The following is an 18,249-nucleotide window of genomic DNA, read 5'->3' on the forward strand; positions in this document are numbered from 1 at the left end:
TAGGACATATTGTTAAGGAGAACATAAGTTTGATTTCTGATGGGAACAATTATTGATCAAACTTTCCTTATCTCATTTGTGCCAAAGCAAAGTACTGTATCTTCTAAGAGCCTCAAAGACAGAGGAATGCTAAAGCTAATCTGAGCCTCAAAACTCAAAAAATTACAAGTTTGTTTATGAATCAATGAGATCACTAACAGTAGTATCATCCAAATCGCAACCACAATGCAAACTTTAGAGCTTGAATGCTCTGGCAAGGGATTATCTTCTCATATTAAAGCTTTCACACCATTATCAATTAACCATCTAGATTTTTTATTTTTTTTTAGTCAAGTCTCTAGCTGATGACTGATGAGATACCCCTCCAAACATAACTAGGTTGAAAACTAACCACGATTTCTATGGAAGTTCCTCAACGGTCCTAGCTAATAGGGTCATTGTTGGGGGGAAACTTTTGATCGATTTCCCACAAGTACACCAAATTAAACTATTTTGTAGGTGCGATCATACTAGGACTGCACCACTGAATTTTATTAGAACTCTTCAATTAAGCATGTTTGACGAAAGTAATCTTAGCTAGGATGTGCAATCTCCTGAGAAGTTATTATTGTGTTGCATATATCATCTCATCCTTTTGTTACCAAAAATTTAACCTATTTTGCTATCATTTATAAGCTAGCTTATATTTTCTCAAAGAAAAAAAAAACCCAACTTATATCTCGTAGAAATTTAAACTACAGCCTTACAATTTGGTTCCACAATGAGTGTTAAGTGTTGACACAAAGCTAATATTAATAAGTAAATTTTTAAAATATGTATAATATCTCCAAGGGTCTAAGTGTAAGAAGATATAAGAAATATCTTTCTCTTATAAAATCCTTATGGCACTCGGAGTTAATTTATACGAAGATTTCTCTTTCCACCCCGTGTTTTTTTGCTACCTCATGTTTTTTCATTTTTGCCCTTGAATAAATATTTCAGAACGTGTTTTCCAAATTTTTTTGCCTTGGAAAAATACTTTGGAATGTGTTTTCCGAATTTGAACTAGAAAAACTTTGAAGTTTTTATACAAGAGGAAAAATAGAAAAATGGGTGGTTGAAAAGAAACACGGGGAGCTGCAAGAGAAAAATTCAATTTATACATTTAGAATAGCCCATATTATAGAGGTGTTTGGATAGTAGTTATGGCCCAGGTTAGAATGCATTCCCAGTTACTACTTGTAGTGCAAATAAACCCTATCCATTTCACTGTAGATTGCCTATGTATGAACTTGAACAAAACAAAATAGTTTCATAATCCGCCCCGTATATTTAATTCTTTCAAAGTACACTATTAAAAATATCCTCTATATAGTATTGTATTTTCAGATAAAATATACTATTACAATTTACAAACATGCTTCCGGTAAATTCTCATATTTTGAGGGGGCGAATTGAAAAATTGTGATTGACAACAACTTGAAAATCCAGAAAACACATTGAACATGTGATAGGATGGGTGTGTGTATATATTGCATCGGCAAATCCTCTCAAGTGCATGAGACCCGCACCAACTTTCCCTAAACATGTGGAATTAATACATGAAGTTGTAAATAAATAAATAAATGCTGTCGTTTCCAGCTTCAACTTATGGACAATTCTACTAATCAAGTCCATTCCATTGTCTCGTCGTATATTTCTATCCCACGCAATTTCAAAGCAATGACAGCCAAGCATGAATGGAATGGGTGGGAATGGGATGGATATATGGAGATTTCATAAGAAAAGTATGGTTATTAATTAATGCTTTAACAACACGTGTGTTTGTGGTGGGGCACAATGTAATTCATTAAATATAATCAATATTGCAATAATCATTGTGATTTGGTTAATTAAAAATGTAAATAACCATGGATGGATCATTTATAAAATTGACATCTAAGGTAAGCGTTTTTTTTTTTTTCAATCGAATTTACGACTTCATGCATACTATCCAAAACCTTTACTAGATTAAACCTGATGGACAGTGGCTTTCAAGGTAAGTGCTTTTTTACTTTGGTTCAACAATTACTAAAAATAATTTTGAATAAGTTGCTGAAATTTTTTCTAGAAATTAAAAATAAAATTCCAGATATTTATAAGATAAAAAACTTATTTAACCCAAATAATTTTAATTAGAAAAAAAATGGAGCATTGCATAATTTTCAAATCTGAAAAAGTTTATATATTCACACTAGCCAAAATCCAAACATGATTGATATCCAAATTCTCTGGCAAGTGGCAACCATATTAGTGACGACCTGTTAATTTGTTGTTCTATAATAAGACATACTAGTAGGCTAGTAGTAGCTAATTAACTTGGACCCACAAACTTAACGCGTAAAAATGTTACAGTAGTAAGAACAGTACTGATAACAACATCTTATTTATGTGACCAGGGACAAAGGATTTGGCAATTGGCAATTGGCAATTGGCATTGCATGGAAGGAAGGAAGGAGATTGCGGCAACTTTGAATTTGCAATGAAGCTAACACCACATAAGCAAATCAGAATTTAAAATCATTGTCTATAGGGTATAACATATAGGGAATTTGCATACGGGTATTTTCGTGGATATTATCCGTTTGACACTCTGAGTTTGGAGATTTTTTTCCCTCACGGGGATGGAGATTGAGGAAAAAGTTCCCCCCAAGACACTTCGAGGTGGGGATCGGGGAAGCACCCCATGCTCTGGATTCCCGACTTGATCATATTACTAATTTGTCCACTTTTGTTCGATAGCTGCTTTAATATTTTGATTATCATCATTGACAATTCTATAATTGCCTTTATCATAGTTTTTCTATAATTATGCATGCTGAGTTTTTGTCTAAGATTTTTTTATGTTAATATTGTTGCACCATGATTTTTTTTTTATTAAAAGAAAACAATATGCAATATATATATATATATATATATATATATATATATATATATATATATATATATATATATATATACATGTGTGTGTGTGTGTTTTTTTACAAGAATAGAGGAAGAAATATTGAAATACTAGTATTAGGTTTTTGAACGAAAAATATAAATTTTTTGTTATTTTTTTTTATATTCATGGATCTCCATTCTCCACATATATCATGGAGATCCGTTGAAATGAAGATGAGAAAAAATATCATGGGTTGACATCTCTATTAACACCTCATCATTTTAATTATAAAGCGCAACATCAATTGTTTTTTTGACAAACAAAAAAAATAATAACGATATTCATTTATTCAAATTGATAGATATTACATCAATCAAAATCATTACATATTCAAAATCGCTAAAAACTAAAAAGGATATCTGCGAACAAGCTCATAACATCCGAGTTAATAACATAAAACGACTTTATCTTTAAGCTTACAATTGATATGATGAAATACAAGTGTCCGGAATAGTCATGCCTCCGAATCTGCAGTGTTGAAGACGCTAGAGTTATTGAATCTGAATCGAAGCAAATCTGAATAAAACAAACACCGTACAAAGACGAGACTCAAAACAAACACCGTACTAAGATGAGACATCAAACAACACCAGACAAATAAATCACAAAGATGAAAAACTCAAACAAACTCAATAATATGAGAAAATCACTTATTTAAGTAAAAGCGTAATTAAAAAAGGATCAAGAAGGATGATTTTTGATCAAAATTGATCTTAAATCACCTTTCTCAATGGATGAACAAGAAGAAGAAAAAAAAAATTAGATTTTTTTTTCTTTAGAGTTTAAAATGATTTTTTTTTAAGTATACATCTACTATCACTATAAAAAATAAAGTATCTATCTACTATATGCGATATTAATATGTCAAATTCCAACCTTAGAACTAAGAAGCACAATAGGCAAAAAATAAGAATTCCACCAAACCAATCACTTCAATCAAGCAATCACATGCATGGCTTTCATTAAAGTGATTTTAAGGGTCCAACCCAATGCTTTTAAAAGTTAGAAAGAGAGAGGCCTTTTTGTTGTTTTGGACTTTGGTTAGTAGCTCTAACTCTTAGGGCCTACCTACTAGAATATATAGAATCCAACAAGGACACACAACAAAGAGAGAAAAACAAAGTAAAAAGAAAAATGAATTGATTATTAGTTGAAAGTGCTTATATGACAGTGCATAACACCTAGTGGTAGGCAGCATACTTTTTTTTTGTTCTCTTTTCTAACTTTGTTAGTGCTTTCCAAAGATTAACATCAACTTAAGGGGAAACAAACAGAATCTTCATATGAGACTTAATTTTCAATTAATTTGTGTTATTATCAATTTATCATCATAATTTCTCTCTTTTGTGAATTCGAATCGAAAATCACACCAATAGCGTTCAGTGTGTGAGACAAAAGAATTGAAGTAACCAAATCAAAATGGATGAACAATAATCACAAAAGCTAAAACACAATAAAGCGATAAAAGAACACGATGAAATTGTTTACCCAGTTCAGTCAAAATCAACATACTCTGGGGGAGAGAGACTCTCTGTTTCACTATCGATAGAAAACTTGATTATAACGAGATTCAATACAAGAGTTGTCAGAATTAGACTTCAACCCTAATTATACCCTTTTCCAAAATATCTTCCCGTGACCAAGAGATTTCAATGATAAGTGATTACAAGGTGTTAGAAACATTTCCCCAACCCTAGAATATACCCAAAAGGAACCCTTTTTGATTCTAGATTGATGTTGGATGAAGAACCCTAAAAACCTCACATTTTCTCTCTCTTTTACGGCTGCAGAAACTGAACACTTTATATATACTGCGCAATTTCCGCCCGGGGCGTAGCTTTTTTCGCTTGGGGCGCAGATTTCGCCCGGGGCGCAAAAACAACAAGTCAGCCCCCGCTTTGCTGAAATTTTCGCCCGAAGCACCAAAATTTCGCCCGAGACGCCAAACCAGTAATATTTGCTATCTTCCTTGTTTTCAAGGCAATTTACAACAATTTTTTTTTTCTTGACTTTGATTGAGCTTGTTTACATGGATTAACAAATTATTAAACCACACAATTTCTGATCTCAAAATTATCTTTCTTTTTATAAGTATCATTAACATAAGACCAAAAATTGATCATGACAAAACACGTACAAAAATAAAATAATTGGAACAGAGAAAAGCAATCACAATGTTTGTTGTTTAAATTAATATAAATATCTCCACACACATGAATAAAATATAGAAATGAGTATCACACACTTCTGATATGATTACATACTTGACCACAAGAACAAGAATGATTGTGCATTTTGTCATAACATATTTCTGTTTTGGATCTACACCACATCAATTATACTTGGGACAGTACTATTTTGCAGCCACACGTAGGCATGGTTCATAATTCACATACCTAAAAATTTTCATTTGCATTTTAAGGTTCCTTTTACCGCAGGGGCGTCTCCGAGTTTTAGGAGACTCTGTGCAAAATATAAAAATAGCTCCTTAATAAAAAAAATATAATTTAAAAAAAATTGTTGATTTAAATTGCATATAATATAAAAAAAAATCATTCTTATAAACATATAAATTATCAATATTAAATCAATTGCATTAAATTAAATGGAACAAGAAATACAAAATAATTATCTTTGTATATAACGTCAAAAAGGAACATCCTAATCTAAGATCAAATTGTATGCAAAGATTAAAATAGACTAGAACTATATTTACGATTATAGACAACTAATCTATTGATACATATGATATTTTATGAACATTAACAATATATAACTATTATTTTAGGGCCTAAAAACTAATCTATTAATATACATTTGATATTTTATAAGTATAAATAATATATAAGTAATATTATAGGACCTCAAAATTTTGAGTTGAGGCCCTCAAAATTTTGAGGTCCGATGCCATCGCACACCTCGCACATGTGTGCGAGACGCCTCTGTTTTTATGTCTACTTTTTTTCATGTCTACTTTTTTTCATTTTCACTTGAACTAATAAACGCAAAATAATATAGATATAATATTTTCCTCACCATTTTGTTTTATGATATATTTTGGAACACATCTTGCATTGTTATAGAAGACATTTCTTATATTTTATCTTCCATATTCTTTCTATCACAATTGTTGACTATGTGAATCTTCCATATTCTTATTAGTAATTTAAAATCAACATACATTTTAAGAAATAAAAATCCCTTTCAGCAGAAATTACATTTAGCTTAAACAAAGTCATCACCGTGTCCCAAACTCATATTCATCCAAACATATATTCCAACTAGGTTGGTTCATATTTTCAAAGAATCACACAAGGAGGCTCCACCACCACCATTAAAAAGATAACGCGTAAATGCAAAATCAAAGCACCATTGACTTATGAGTCATGATGTGTGAACATGGAAAAGTTTCTTGCTAAGTAAACTCGTAAGTTTCCTATTGAAAGTGACAACATTGCCCATAATTCTTGTATTGAATCTTCACATCTTCCATGTTCACTCTTATTATCTCTACAATTCTATCAATCAAATCTCATTACCTACCCATCAATGGTTTTTCATATGAGAAATAATCTCCTTCATTTATATCATTACAATCATGATAGCCCAAATCCTTCCCCTCAACAATCACCTGTTACACAAACTTCCTATCAAATACTTCATCATTTTCATATCCATATTCATACACTTCATATCGCGATTATCGCCACAGCTTGCTTCGTTACCACTCTTATGCTTCTTTTAATCTTTTACATTTCCCTAAGGAGAAGCTACCACTCAAGAAGACATAACCTTAACCATAACAATAACTATGTCCGAAGAAACACGCCTATATTGTTCGATGTTCATGGTTATACAGATTCTACCATTTCAAATGATGATGGTGATGATGATGATGATGAGAGGTTTATGGTCATTGATCACCCCATCTGGTTAATCCGAACAATAGGGCTTCAACAATCGACTATAGATTCGATTACAGTGTTGAAGTATAGAAAAAATGAAGGACTTTTTGATGGAACAGAGTGTTCTGTTTGTTTAGGTGAATTTCAAGAAGAAGAGAGTCTCAAACTTTTGCCTAAGTGTAGCCATGCTTTTCACGTGCCTTGTATTGATACTTGGCTTAGATCACATAAAAATTGTCCGTTGTGTCGCGCACCTGTGGTTAATGATGCTGCAGAGGTGAGTGTCACAGTTACTGATGATCAGCTTGATTCAAATATTTCTGGTGAGAGTTTGAACCAAGAAGAGGGACAGATAGAAAATTTTGATAATGTTGTTGTGGAAGGATTAGGATCACAATCACATAATGTAGGAGAATTTGAAATTATTATAGTTGATAATGATGATAGTGATTCTAGTGTATCATCTAGTGAAAGGGTAAATAAAAATAATATTGCTTAATTTTTTTCTTTTTGGTTGGTACATAGACGAAATGGACAAACTATTGGAAATTCATACACACAAAGTGGAGGCACTGAGATTCGAACCCCAATCATAGCCGACATTTTTGGCAATTGAGCTAGGATTTATGGACTATATTGCTTAATTTGTTAGCAAAGGAAATGGAAGAGGAAATACAGTGAAGAGGTCATTATTTTTTTTTTTTTGACAGAGTGAAGAGTGTTAGAAGTCCCACATTGACTAGAAATATGATAAAAATAGCCTTTATAAGTGTAGTGCAAACCTCAACTCTAAAACTAGTTTTTGTGGTTGAGTATAGGCCTCCCAAATTCTAATAAAGAGGTCAATGATCAAGTACTTTGAATTTTGTTATTTGAGGTTACAAAATTAAGTTATTTCACTATGTATGTGTATATAGTTTATACTTGGGGTTAAAATTCTAGTGGAGCAAAATTTTAATACATAAAAGGTAACACTAACCACATAAATTTATGTTTATGTAAAGCCAACGTACATTTATCAACAAAGAGTTATTATATTTTGTGACGGGGGATGTAATTATATTAAATAAATAATTTAGGAATTTAAGTTATTTAAATTTAATATTAGTTGGTTTTTTATTTGAATTGTTATTTAGTTGGGCTTCTTAGCCTTTTAGACATTAAGTATGATCCATTATTAACCATTATATATAGTGTCTTTGAGACACTTTGTAAGACACCCAAAATGAACGAAAATGTTTTAATTTCTTTAGTTTAATGTTTTTCCTTTATGTTTCCAGCAACGTGGTCGTAATCCCTCTAACGTTTTAACCTCTATAAATTGATTATCAAAGAATATATTTTTAAGTGCTATAACTCAACTATAAGAAAAAAAGCAAAGAAATCAACTATAAGGAGGAGCATATATTTGGCTTGTTGATGCATGCTAGTTGTGTTTGAGTAGAAGAATTTTTCAATGATTCTCACATCTAGATTTATGTTCACAAATTGATGCATATTTTCTCCAATTTCTGTATTATCATAATTGAAATTCATATAAACTTGAAGGGTTTAAAGAATCTAAATAAATGTATTTTCCCTTGTAGTACTTCAATGCATATAAATATATTTTCGACAATAAATGTACATCGCTCGGTTCTATGGTGTAGTGGTTAGCACTCTGGACTTTGAATCCAGCGACCTGGGTTCGACTCCCGGTAGGACCTCATTTTTTTCATATAAGCATTTTTCTTTTGTTGTTTAATTATCTATTATTTTACTTACATCTTAAACATATCAAGACAGTTTGGCCGAGTGGTCTAAGGCGCCAGATTTAGGCTCTGGTCCGAAAGGGCGTGGGTTCAAATCCCACAGCTGTCAAAATTTTTTTTTTCTTCATCATTTTTCACTTTACACAACATTGTTAGCCAAAATTCTAAAAGATTATGAAATTCATCTAATACTCTTTTTGTTATTGTATTTAAATTGCTTTGTGAATATACAATCTCTTACATCACCAATTACCATCCTTTTATAGCAAAAACACTATATTAAAAAATTTGATATTCAAAGCCATTTCTTATAAACCAATATGTAAAGTCTCTTAACCACTTGACCAATTGTAAAATATCCTAGAAAAATAACAGCCAAAAATCCAAAATATGAGATTGGTAGTATTGTAAATCCCATAACCTTCCCAATAGGAGTAAATGGAATTGCAATTCCAATTGAAGATATCAAAAGAGTAGACAAAATCACAGGCCAAGAAGCAATATCTTGTATGAAAGGAATTTTCTCAGTCCTCATCAAATGAACAATGAGAGTTTGCATGAGAAGACCCTCAATGAACCAAGCTGAATGAAAAAAATTCTCATTCACATCATCATAAGCTTTGTAATAGAACAAAAGAAACAAAAGTGTTGCCATATCACATAATGTGCATACTGGACCATTCCATAATATGAACATTGGTAAGCCTGGTTCCGACCACTTATGAGGAGTTTTCAAAAATTCTTCATCGATTTTATCCCAAGGAATAACGATTTGTCCGAGACTGTATATGAAATTCTGTGTAAGAAGCTGTCTTGAAGTCAAAGGTTCGTATTTAAGGAACAATGTTGCTATGAGGAGTGAAATTGTACTTCCTAAGTTAGCAATAACTGACATCTTTATATACTTCATTGTGTTGCCGAATGTGAGACGACCGTGTTCAACACCTGCGACGAGCACATTGAGATCTTTCTCTAGTAAGATTATATCCGCCATGTCTTTGGCAATGGCTACGCCTGAGTCCACCGAAATGCTTACGTGAGCAGCATCCAATGCTAGTGAATCATTTACACCGTCTCCTAAGAAACCAACTACATGATTTCCTATTGTCTGTAACGATTGCACTACACGGAGTTTCTGAGTTGGGGTGAGACGGGCTAGTACCGTGGCGCTTTTAACAGTCTCAAGGAAAGTTTCTTGATCAAATTCTTCTAGCTCAGGTCCTGTTATAACATGAGTGGTACTTATGCCAACTTCTCTGCAAATTCTTGTGGTTAAGGAAAGTGAGTCACCAGTTAAAACTTTTGCTTTCACTCCCTTCTCAGCCAAACACCGAAGAGCTTCCTTTGCTGAGTCCTTAGGTGGGTCAAAAAATGTTATGAGGCCAAGGAATATCATGTCTCTTTCGAAATCATCGGCACCTCTCTTGCTTCCATTACTTGTTTCACAAGTTTTCTGCATTTCCAGCTTCTTTATAGCTACTGCTATAACCCTTAACCCTTCATTGCTCAATTCCTCAGATAGATTTAAAATCCTCTGATAATCATCTGATGAGAAGGTAGAAATTTCATTTGTGTCAAAATTTTCAATAAAAGAACATATTTTTATGACTTCCAACAATGCTCCTTTTGTTACCATGAACCTCCCCAAGAACTGCGAGTGTTTGTCGTCTGTTTCTAACATGACAGATACTCTTCTCCTTATGAAGTCGAAAGGAATCTCATCTATCTTCTTCCACTTGGATGGCTGAAACTTGAATCCATTTGAATATACATGTGCTTGAATTGCATCATCCAGAGGATACTTTTGCTCAGTTTTGAAGTAAGAATTGAGGAAGGCGAAGCGTAGAACTTTTTCTCGGGGTAAACCCTTGCAGTCAAGATGATTAGCCAAGATTGCATGATTCATTGTTAGGGTGCCTGTCTTATCAATACAAAGGATATCCCTGCAACAGTGAAAAAATATACATTGAATGAGAATTTAGTGACCAAATCATCAATCAGTTGATTTTTAATGTGAATTTATACTTACATTGATCCCATCTCGCGTATACTTGTTAGACTTTTTACAATACATCTATCTTTAGCCATAGCGAGTGCTCCTTTCGCGAGGCACGTGTTAATGATGAGGGGAAGCATCTGAGGATTGAGGACAGATGCAACTGAGATGGCAAAGAGAACACTCTTGCTCAAATCATGAGATGTAGTGTAATCTGTCACAAACATAATTGTAACAACTACAAGCATAACTGAAATAAGCATGTAAAATATCCAGCAGAGACCCTTTTCGAATTCATCTGGTGGCTTCCTCTTCCCAATTTTTGAAAACATGGTGCTCATGTAAGTATTGGATCCAGTTGAAATAACTAAACCTGTTCCAGTACCTGATACCACATTTGTTCCCTGTAACATTCATAATTAGTAACTTCTCAGAAAAATTATATGTTATTAAGCTGACAAATGTGAGTTAGATGTCCCGCATTTTGTGAGATGCAATTTGCGTATGTCCGGTACCACTTTTTGAGGAGGCAAAATTCATTTCAGAGGCATAGAATCGATTTTGACATGTGTGAATGTTTTTGAGTAAAATTGATATTGCCTCCATAATTTATGAATGATGCAAACATAAATCAGTTTACATTCAACATACTTTTAGCCAGAATTAATTCATTTAAAATCAATTCTTGTCATCGCAGAATCAAACAAACTCAAAATCTATAACCACCATTGAAACAAAATAGGCGCAAGGAGTTGTGTTACGCACCATAAAGCAAATGTTCCTTAAATCTAGTAAAGGAGTGTTGTGATCTTCTCTAACATCGGAAGTTTTGTCAGCCGCCCAAGATTCCCCAGTTAGTGAGGCCTGGCTGTTAAGAAGTTAAAGAAATCACTAAGTTATATTTAGTTAGCTGAAAAACCAATGGGAGGAACATCTTGATAGAAGTCTCTAATCTATAAAAAGGAGTAAAGTTTCCTATTGAATCGAAGTACCTTACAACGAGGTGTTTTGAAGATAACAGTCTGATATCTCCAGGAAAGAGGTCGCCAGGTTCGAAAATCACAATGTCACCTGGAACTACATCCTTGTGATCAACTTGAACTATCAGTTCTTTCTGCTCAATTCTACCGGCACATCTTTGAACTTTTATAGGAGATCTTAAAAATTCTGAAAGCTTCATAGCTGCTTTTGAGCTTTTGTGTTCCTAAAATCCGCAACAAATATGCAAGATTAAGAACATAAATATAAGTGAAGAGAACTATTCGTTCATTGAATTTAATCAGCTAATTGATGTAAAAATACCAGACAGAAACGAATGATGACACTGATAAAAACCAATATGAGCATGATGAAACCATTGGGATAGTCTCTGGCAATGAATGACATAGAAGATAAAACAATCAGAATCATATTGAAAGGATGGAAAAACGCGTTCCATAGAAGATGCCACCAGCTTGGAAAAGAATACTCGAGTGGAACATTTGGGCCATTTTCCCGCAGCCTCCTCTCAGCTTCAGTAAAACTTAAGCCTGCAAGAAATTCCATAACACGTTTAATACTGTAGAAAATAATAAGTGAATACTGTTATGTGTTATTCCTCATCTCAAGGCTGGTTTAAATAGGAAGAGTACAAACATAAAAGGAAATAATAGATAGGCTTAGAATCTCCTAGAAATAACAAACTAGGAAACTAAATATTTTCCAACACCCCCCCTCAAGTTGGTGCATAGATATCTATCATGCCCAACTTGCCGATCAAATGCTCAAAGGTGGGTCTTGCTAAGCTTTTGGTCAAGATATCTGCAGTTTGCTGACTCGAAGTTACAAAAGGTAGACATATGATTCCGGCATCTAACTTCTCTTTTATGAAATGCCGATCAATCTCAATATGCTTGGTTCTGTCATGTTGAACTGGGTTATGAGCTATGCTAATAGCGGCTTTACTGTCAGAGTATAATTTCAATGGAAGCTCAATTTTAATCTTAAGCTCTTCTAGGACTTTGTGGATCCATAATCCTTCACAAATACCTTGAGCCATAGCTCTAAACTCAGCTTCTGCACTACTTCTTGCTACAACTCCTTGTTTCTTGCTCCTCCATGTCACAAGATTACCCCAAACATAGGTACAATATCCGGAGGTTGATCTTCTGTCAGTGACTGAACCTGCCCAATCAGCATCGGTAAAGATAGACACATTTCTTTCATTAGTCTTCTTAAAAAATAATCCCTTTCCAGGATTTGCTTTCAAATATCGCAGTATCCTATAGACTGCCTCAAGATGTTCCTCAAAAGGAGAATGCATAAACTGACTTACTACACTAACCGAGAAAGCAATGTCAGGTCTAGTGTGTGACAAATAAATCAGTTTCCCAACCAATCTCTGGTACCTTCCAGTATCAACAGGAACACTACCTTCTTCCCAAAGTTTTGCATTAGGATCCATGGGAGTATCTGCTGGTCGACATCCACTCATTCCTGTTTCTTTCAATAAATCTAGAATGTATTTTTGCTGGGAAACTACAATACCATCTTTTGATCGAGCAACCTCCATACCAAGAAAATATCTCATGGATCCCAAGTCCTTGATTTCAAAGTCTAATGCTAATTTCTCTTTTACTCTTGCCATTTCAACTATATCATCTCCAGTAAGGACGATATCATCAACATAAACAATTAGGACAGCAATTTTTCCATCTTGGGAGAACTTTGTGAACAAGGTGTGGTCAGCTTGTCCTTGAATGTACCCTTGTTTCTTCATGGAATAAGTGAACTTTTCAAACCAAGCTCTAGGAGACTGCTTTAATCCATACAAAGACTTATTTAGTTTGCATACATTTGATCCAAACTTGTCTTCAAAGCCAGGAGGAATGTCCATATATACTTCTTCTTCTAAATCACCATTGAGAAAAGCATTCTTAACATCCAACTGATGTAGGGGCCAATCTAAGTTAGCAGCAAGAGACAAGAGAATTCTGACAGTGTTCAATTTTGCAACAGGAGCAAAAGTCTCTGAGTAGTCTATACCATAAGTTTGGGTAAAACCCTTAGCCACCAATCGAGCCTTGTACCTTTCGATTGACCCATATGAATTATACTTCACAGTAAACACCCATTTGCATCCAACCGTCTTCTTGCCATCCGGTAGTGTCATAACACTCCAGGTTTTGTTCTTTTCAAGAGCTTTCATCTCCTCAAGTACAGCTTCCCTCCACTTTGGAACTTCTAGAGCAACCTGTACATTTTTTGGAATCTCTACACTAGACAATTTTGAGGTAAAGGCAGAAAAAGACGAAGACAAATTTGAATATGATATAAAATTGGACAATGGGTATTTAGTGCAAGATCTAACAGGTTTTCTAACAGCCACAGGATCATCGATATCGGGATACAAAATACGACTCTCAGAAACAGAGATAGACTTACCTTTTCTTTTTTTAGGAAGTTGATCATCCCCCGGTTCAGATTCATGACAGTGTTGAGATGTGGACTCATCACTTTCTTTGTGATTCTTTCTCACAAAAACCTTTCCTTTCCAAGTCTTGTTTCCTGATTCAAACCTATTATCTTTATATGACTCATTATTTTGTGGCATTTCAATTAGATCATCATTATCATTGTTTTCAAGATTCTCATTGTTTTCTTCATGAGAAAATGTAGGCTCGGATTCAACAAGCTCACTACTCATAACAGGAGTAGGATTAGATAAAGAATCATGGCCATTTTTCGTTGGTGCAGAAGTATAAGTCTTAGAACTTTGTGATACCGGCAAAGATAAATTATTAAAAAAACTCATGTCCTCAGTTTGAAACGAGTTAAAAAAACTCATGTCCTCAGTTTGAGACGAATCTTCATTTAAATTTCCCCCCTGAAGATGCGTGTCAAAAAAAGGTTTGTTTTCAAAGAATGTAACATCCATGGTGACAAACATTTTCTGATTTTTTGGATCAAAACATTTATATCCCTTCTGGGTTGGAGAATACCCAACAAAAACACATTTTATAGCACGCGGTTCAAGTTTGCTAATATTCTTATGTTCATGAACAAATGCAGTGCAACCAAAGATTTTTAAGGTCAAATCGTTTGAAACACGATCATTAGGAAAACATTCTTTGAAAATATGAATTGGAGTTTTAAAATTAAGAACTTTGGAGGGCACTCTGTTAATTAAGTATGCAGCAGTTAAAACTGCTTCACCCCACAAATAATTTGGTACTTTACTTGCGAAAAGTAAAGCTCTAGCCACCTCCAACAAGTGCCTATTTTTTCTTTCTGCAACTCCATTTTGTTGGGGAGTGTTAGGGCATGAACTTTGATGCACAATTCCATTTTCACGAAAAAAATCACTCAACATTGTGTTAAAATATTCTTTGCCGTTATCACTTCTAAATACTTGAATATTTGTTTGAAATTGATTTTGCACCATTTTAACAAAATCTTTTACGGCCTGACAAACGTCAGATTTCCCCTTTAACAAGTACACCCAACAAACTCTTGAGTGATCATCTATAAATGTGATAAACCATTTTTTATGAGAAAGTGTACTCGTTCGGTTAGGGCCCCAAACATCACTGTGAATAACAGAAAAAGGTTTTGATGGTTTGTAGGGCTGTAATGGAAAATGAGAACGATGATGTTTTGCAAATTCACATGCTTCACATTTAAACAAAGATAAATCCTTATTACGAAATAACTCAGGAAATAAGTGTTTTAAATAAGGAAAACTAGGATGACCTAATCGTGAATGCCATAACATAACATCATCATTATTATTATTCAGAACTAAAAAAGATTCAAAGCATGAACTTATTGGTTTGGAAGGTAGTTGTGATTCAGGTTCAATGTCGAAGTAGTAGAGTCCTCCACTCTCCTTAGCACTACCAATCATCTTCCCCGAGTTCAAATCCTGAAAAACACAATGAGTACGAAAAAAATTAGTTTGACAATTTCTATCTTGGGCTAATTTACTGACAGACATGAGACTACAAGATAGATTTGGGACATGAAGAACATCTTTAAGGGTTAGACTTGGAGACAACACAACCGAACCTTTACCCGCAATGGCTGAAAAGGATCCATCCGCAATTTTTATTTTATGGTTACCTGCACATGGACTATAAGAAGAAAACAGAGTAGAATCACCTGTCATGTGATCACTTGCACCCGAATCTACTATCCAAGCACGACTGAGACTGACACTAAAAAGGGCAGAAGTACCTTTGGGGGCAACAGAGCCAGAAAGAGTGTTAGATTCAAGAATTTTGTACAGTCTGTCTAGTTGTTCCATCGTGAATGAAAGCTGAATTGAAGAAGACTGATGCTCTTGATCAGAATTACTGGCTTGGAATGTCTGACCCTCACCTCCACCTTTGTTCTTCTGATTTGAAGGTCGCGGAAGACCATGTAATTTCCAACATTGAAAAATAGTATGTCCCAAACGATGACAATATTTGCATTCACGACGGTATTTGAAAGTGGAATATCGTCGTCGAGAATAAAAAAACGTCATAATTAATAATCTTAGCCAAGTAGTACCGGAAGCAACAAAGGAAAATTAACACCGGTGAACAGAACGCGTGAACAGTACTACGTGAACAGTGTGCGTGAACAGTACCGCCATGAACAGTACCAGCGTATGAACAGTGCCACGGGTGAACAGTACCGCACACAAAATCAGTTGTCGTGGTCAGATTGTAAACACGACGGCGGCTAGGGTTTTGCGGAAGCGAGACCCCCAAAATCGGGAGCTCTCGATACCATGTAGAAAATAATAAGTGAATACTGTTATGTGTTATTCCTCAGCTCAAGGCTGGTTTAAATAAGAAGAGTACAAACATAAAAGGAAATAATAGATAGGCTTAGAATCTCCTAGAAATAACAAACTAGGAAACTAAATATTTTCCAACAAATACAATAGGAGAAAAATCACACACACACACACAAGCTAGAGGGCAGTGTTTAATTTACTGATCAAAACATTAAGAACTCTAGACTCTGCTGTTTAGTTTACATGTACATAAGAATAACATAGATATCCCTAAAGTCACACATGGTCCAATAGGCTAACGTAAGGAACTAAAAGTAGTAGTTTTTGAATTTGTAGGGACTGAATCCAAACAAAAAACACTTATAGAGATTAACATAAAAACCGCCATAATAGCAGAGACTAAAATCATATTTAAACCTTTTTTATATCTCCATGACGACGAATTAGACTACGTTAGCTGTATTTGACTGTCATTCTCCGCTATATCAAGAATGATCACAACAAAAACCACAATCTAAAATCATAGCTGTGCTCTAATATCATATATTTTTTCTTTCATGTTTCTTTTATTGAGGAAATTTGCCAAACAGTTAGAGATTGCACAGGACAAGCAGCACATAAAACTGGCATTCAAGACCACAATCTAATTTTATTATGTAATTGAAAAACAAACAAAAACATTTGATTTTTTTCAAAAACCCCCTTATACCCTTTTCTTTTCATAGGTTCCATCCAACGAAGATAATCTTATTCGAGGCACTGTCGAACATTAAATGTAGACACATCTCTCAACCAGGATTTGATTCATTTGAACATTGAAAAATATACAATTGTAAACCTAGGCATTGATTTCAAGTAGTTAATGAGCCCCCGAGAATCGGAGCGTTAATACCAAAAAATATACTAGTACTATATACAATTGTAGAATGAAGATACTTGCCTCTTTCAGTTGACCTAACGTACTCAAAGACCAAGTTTTTCTCAGACTGAGCCAAAGTATATAACCAAGAATACACTCTCTCTTCTTCCTCTGTTCTTGAACCTCCATCAACTTTCCCTGCAATTGAACTCAGCCCAGATAAGTAAAACACCAAAAAAAAAAGAAACTTTATCATAAAACTAGCAACTAAACTAGCTAGATAGATAAAATCATAGAAAAATAAAAGCATACTTCCGGAGATAAAGCGTCGGAGAAATTCCAAAACTGTAAAGGGGAAACGGTTTTTGTGTGAATTGGGTTTGTTAACAAGAGTTTGGTGAATGGTATTGGAAAGAGGAAGAGTGTAGTGATGGTTGTTATTGGAAGGAAAAAGGGTGGAAACTTTGGTTCTTCCCATAAGGATTGAAATAATAAAGGGAGAGGAAAAGAGAATGATATATGATACATGAATGAGAATTGGAAAAAAAAGAGAGAAACATGTGTTGTTGAAAATGGAGATTTGAATGGAAGGTGAAGAGAAAAAAATGAGAGTGTGCATTTTTTTTTGTGTGTGTGTTTGTTTGTCGATCTTAGGGACTTTACTTGCATGACTCTAACTACCATACTTAGTGAGTACTGACTGGCAGTTATTGTTAGTGTTTCTTGCTTGCTGGACTGCTCCTGATGTGATTACTGGTATTTGGTTGATTATATTTTTATTTTTTTTGGTTACAAGGTTGATTATATTTTTGTAGATGATTAATGAATATAATAAAGTGTTAGAATTAAATTCTAGAATTAATTATACATCTACTAAATACAATTATTAAACATCCAAAAGAAAATTATAATAAAGATATTTGTCTCAAGTTGCTAATGAGCTCATTCTAAAATGAATTGTTCGAGAGAATTATAATTCAATTCCTAATAGGAACAATTATTGACCAAATTT

The 18,249-nt window shown here is 34.0% G+C and overlaps 2 protein-coding genes and 2 non-coding genes across 4 annotated transcripts; 3 read left to right on the forward strand and 1 right to left on the reverse strand.

Moving 5' to 3' along the window:
* Positions 1-6,271: 6,271 nt before the first annotated feature.
* LOC123917015 (RING-H2 finger protein ATL54-like) lies at positions 6,272-7,723 on the forward strand. Its single transcript, XM_045968620.1, has one exon. It carries the CDS (start codon positions 6,512-6,514, stop codon positions 7,364-7,366), a length of 855 nt encoding a protein of 284 aa, XP_045824576.1. The 5' UTR covers positions 6,272-6,511; the 3' UTR covers positions 7,367-7,723.
* Positions 7,724-8,501: 778 nt separating this feature from the next.
* Positions 8,502-8,573, forward strand: TRNAQ-UUG. Its single transcript has one exon. It is a non-coding gene; the product is annotated as a tRNA-Gln (tRNA).
* Positions 8,574-8,647: 74 nt separating this feature from the next.
* TRNAL-UAG lies at positions 8,648-8,727 on the forward strand. The gene has a single exon. It is a non-coding gene; the product is annotated as a tRNA-Leu (tRNA).
* Positions 8,668-18,015, reverse strand: LOC123917016 (magnesium-transporting ATPase, P-type 1-like). Its single transcript, XM_045968621.1, has 7 exons — positions 17,550-18,015; positions 17,319-17,435; positions 11,917-12,143; positions 11,607-11,818; positions 11,380-11,482; positions 10,648-11,018; positions 8,668-10,561 (listed from the first exon to the last, which is right to left on the reverse strand). Exons 1-7 carry the CDS (start codon positions 17,854-17,856, stop codon positions 8,914-8,916), a joined length of 2,985 nt encoding a protein of 994 aa, XP_045824577.1. The 5' UTR covers positions 17,857-18,015; the 3' UTR covers positions 8,668-8,913.
* Positions 18,016-18,249: the final 234 nt, after the last annotated feature.

This window comes from Trifolium pratense, linkage group LG3 (genome assembly GCF_020283565.1).
Source record: "Trifolium pratense cultivar HEN17-A07 linkage group LG3, ARS_RC_1.1, whole genome shotgun sequence".
Lineage (NCBI taxonomy): Eukaryota > Viridiplantae > Streptophyta > Magnoliopsida > Fabales > Fabaceae > Trifolium > Trifolium pratense.

Excerpts from the sequence above, each read along its gene's own strand:
- LOC123917015 (XM_045968620.1), top strand. The coding sequence starts at position 6,512 with ATGGTTTTTCATATGAGAAATAATCTCCTTCATTTATATCATTACAAT.
- LOC123917016 (XM_045968621.1), bottom strand. The coding sequence starts at position 17,856 with ATGCACACTCTCATTTTTTTCTCTTCACCTTCCATTCAAATCTCCATT. Across the intron at positions 17,436-17,549 it reads CCGACGCTTTATCTCCGGAA|GGAAAGTTGATGGAGGTTCA; the intron begins GTATGCTTTTAT and ends GTTCAATTGCAG. Across the intron at positions 10,562-10,647 it reads ATACGCGAGATGGGATCAAT|GGATATCCTTTGTATTGATA; the intron begins GTAAGTATAAAT and ends TCACTGTTGCAG.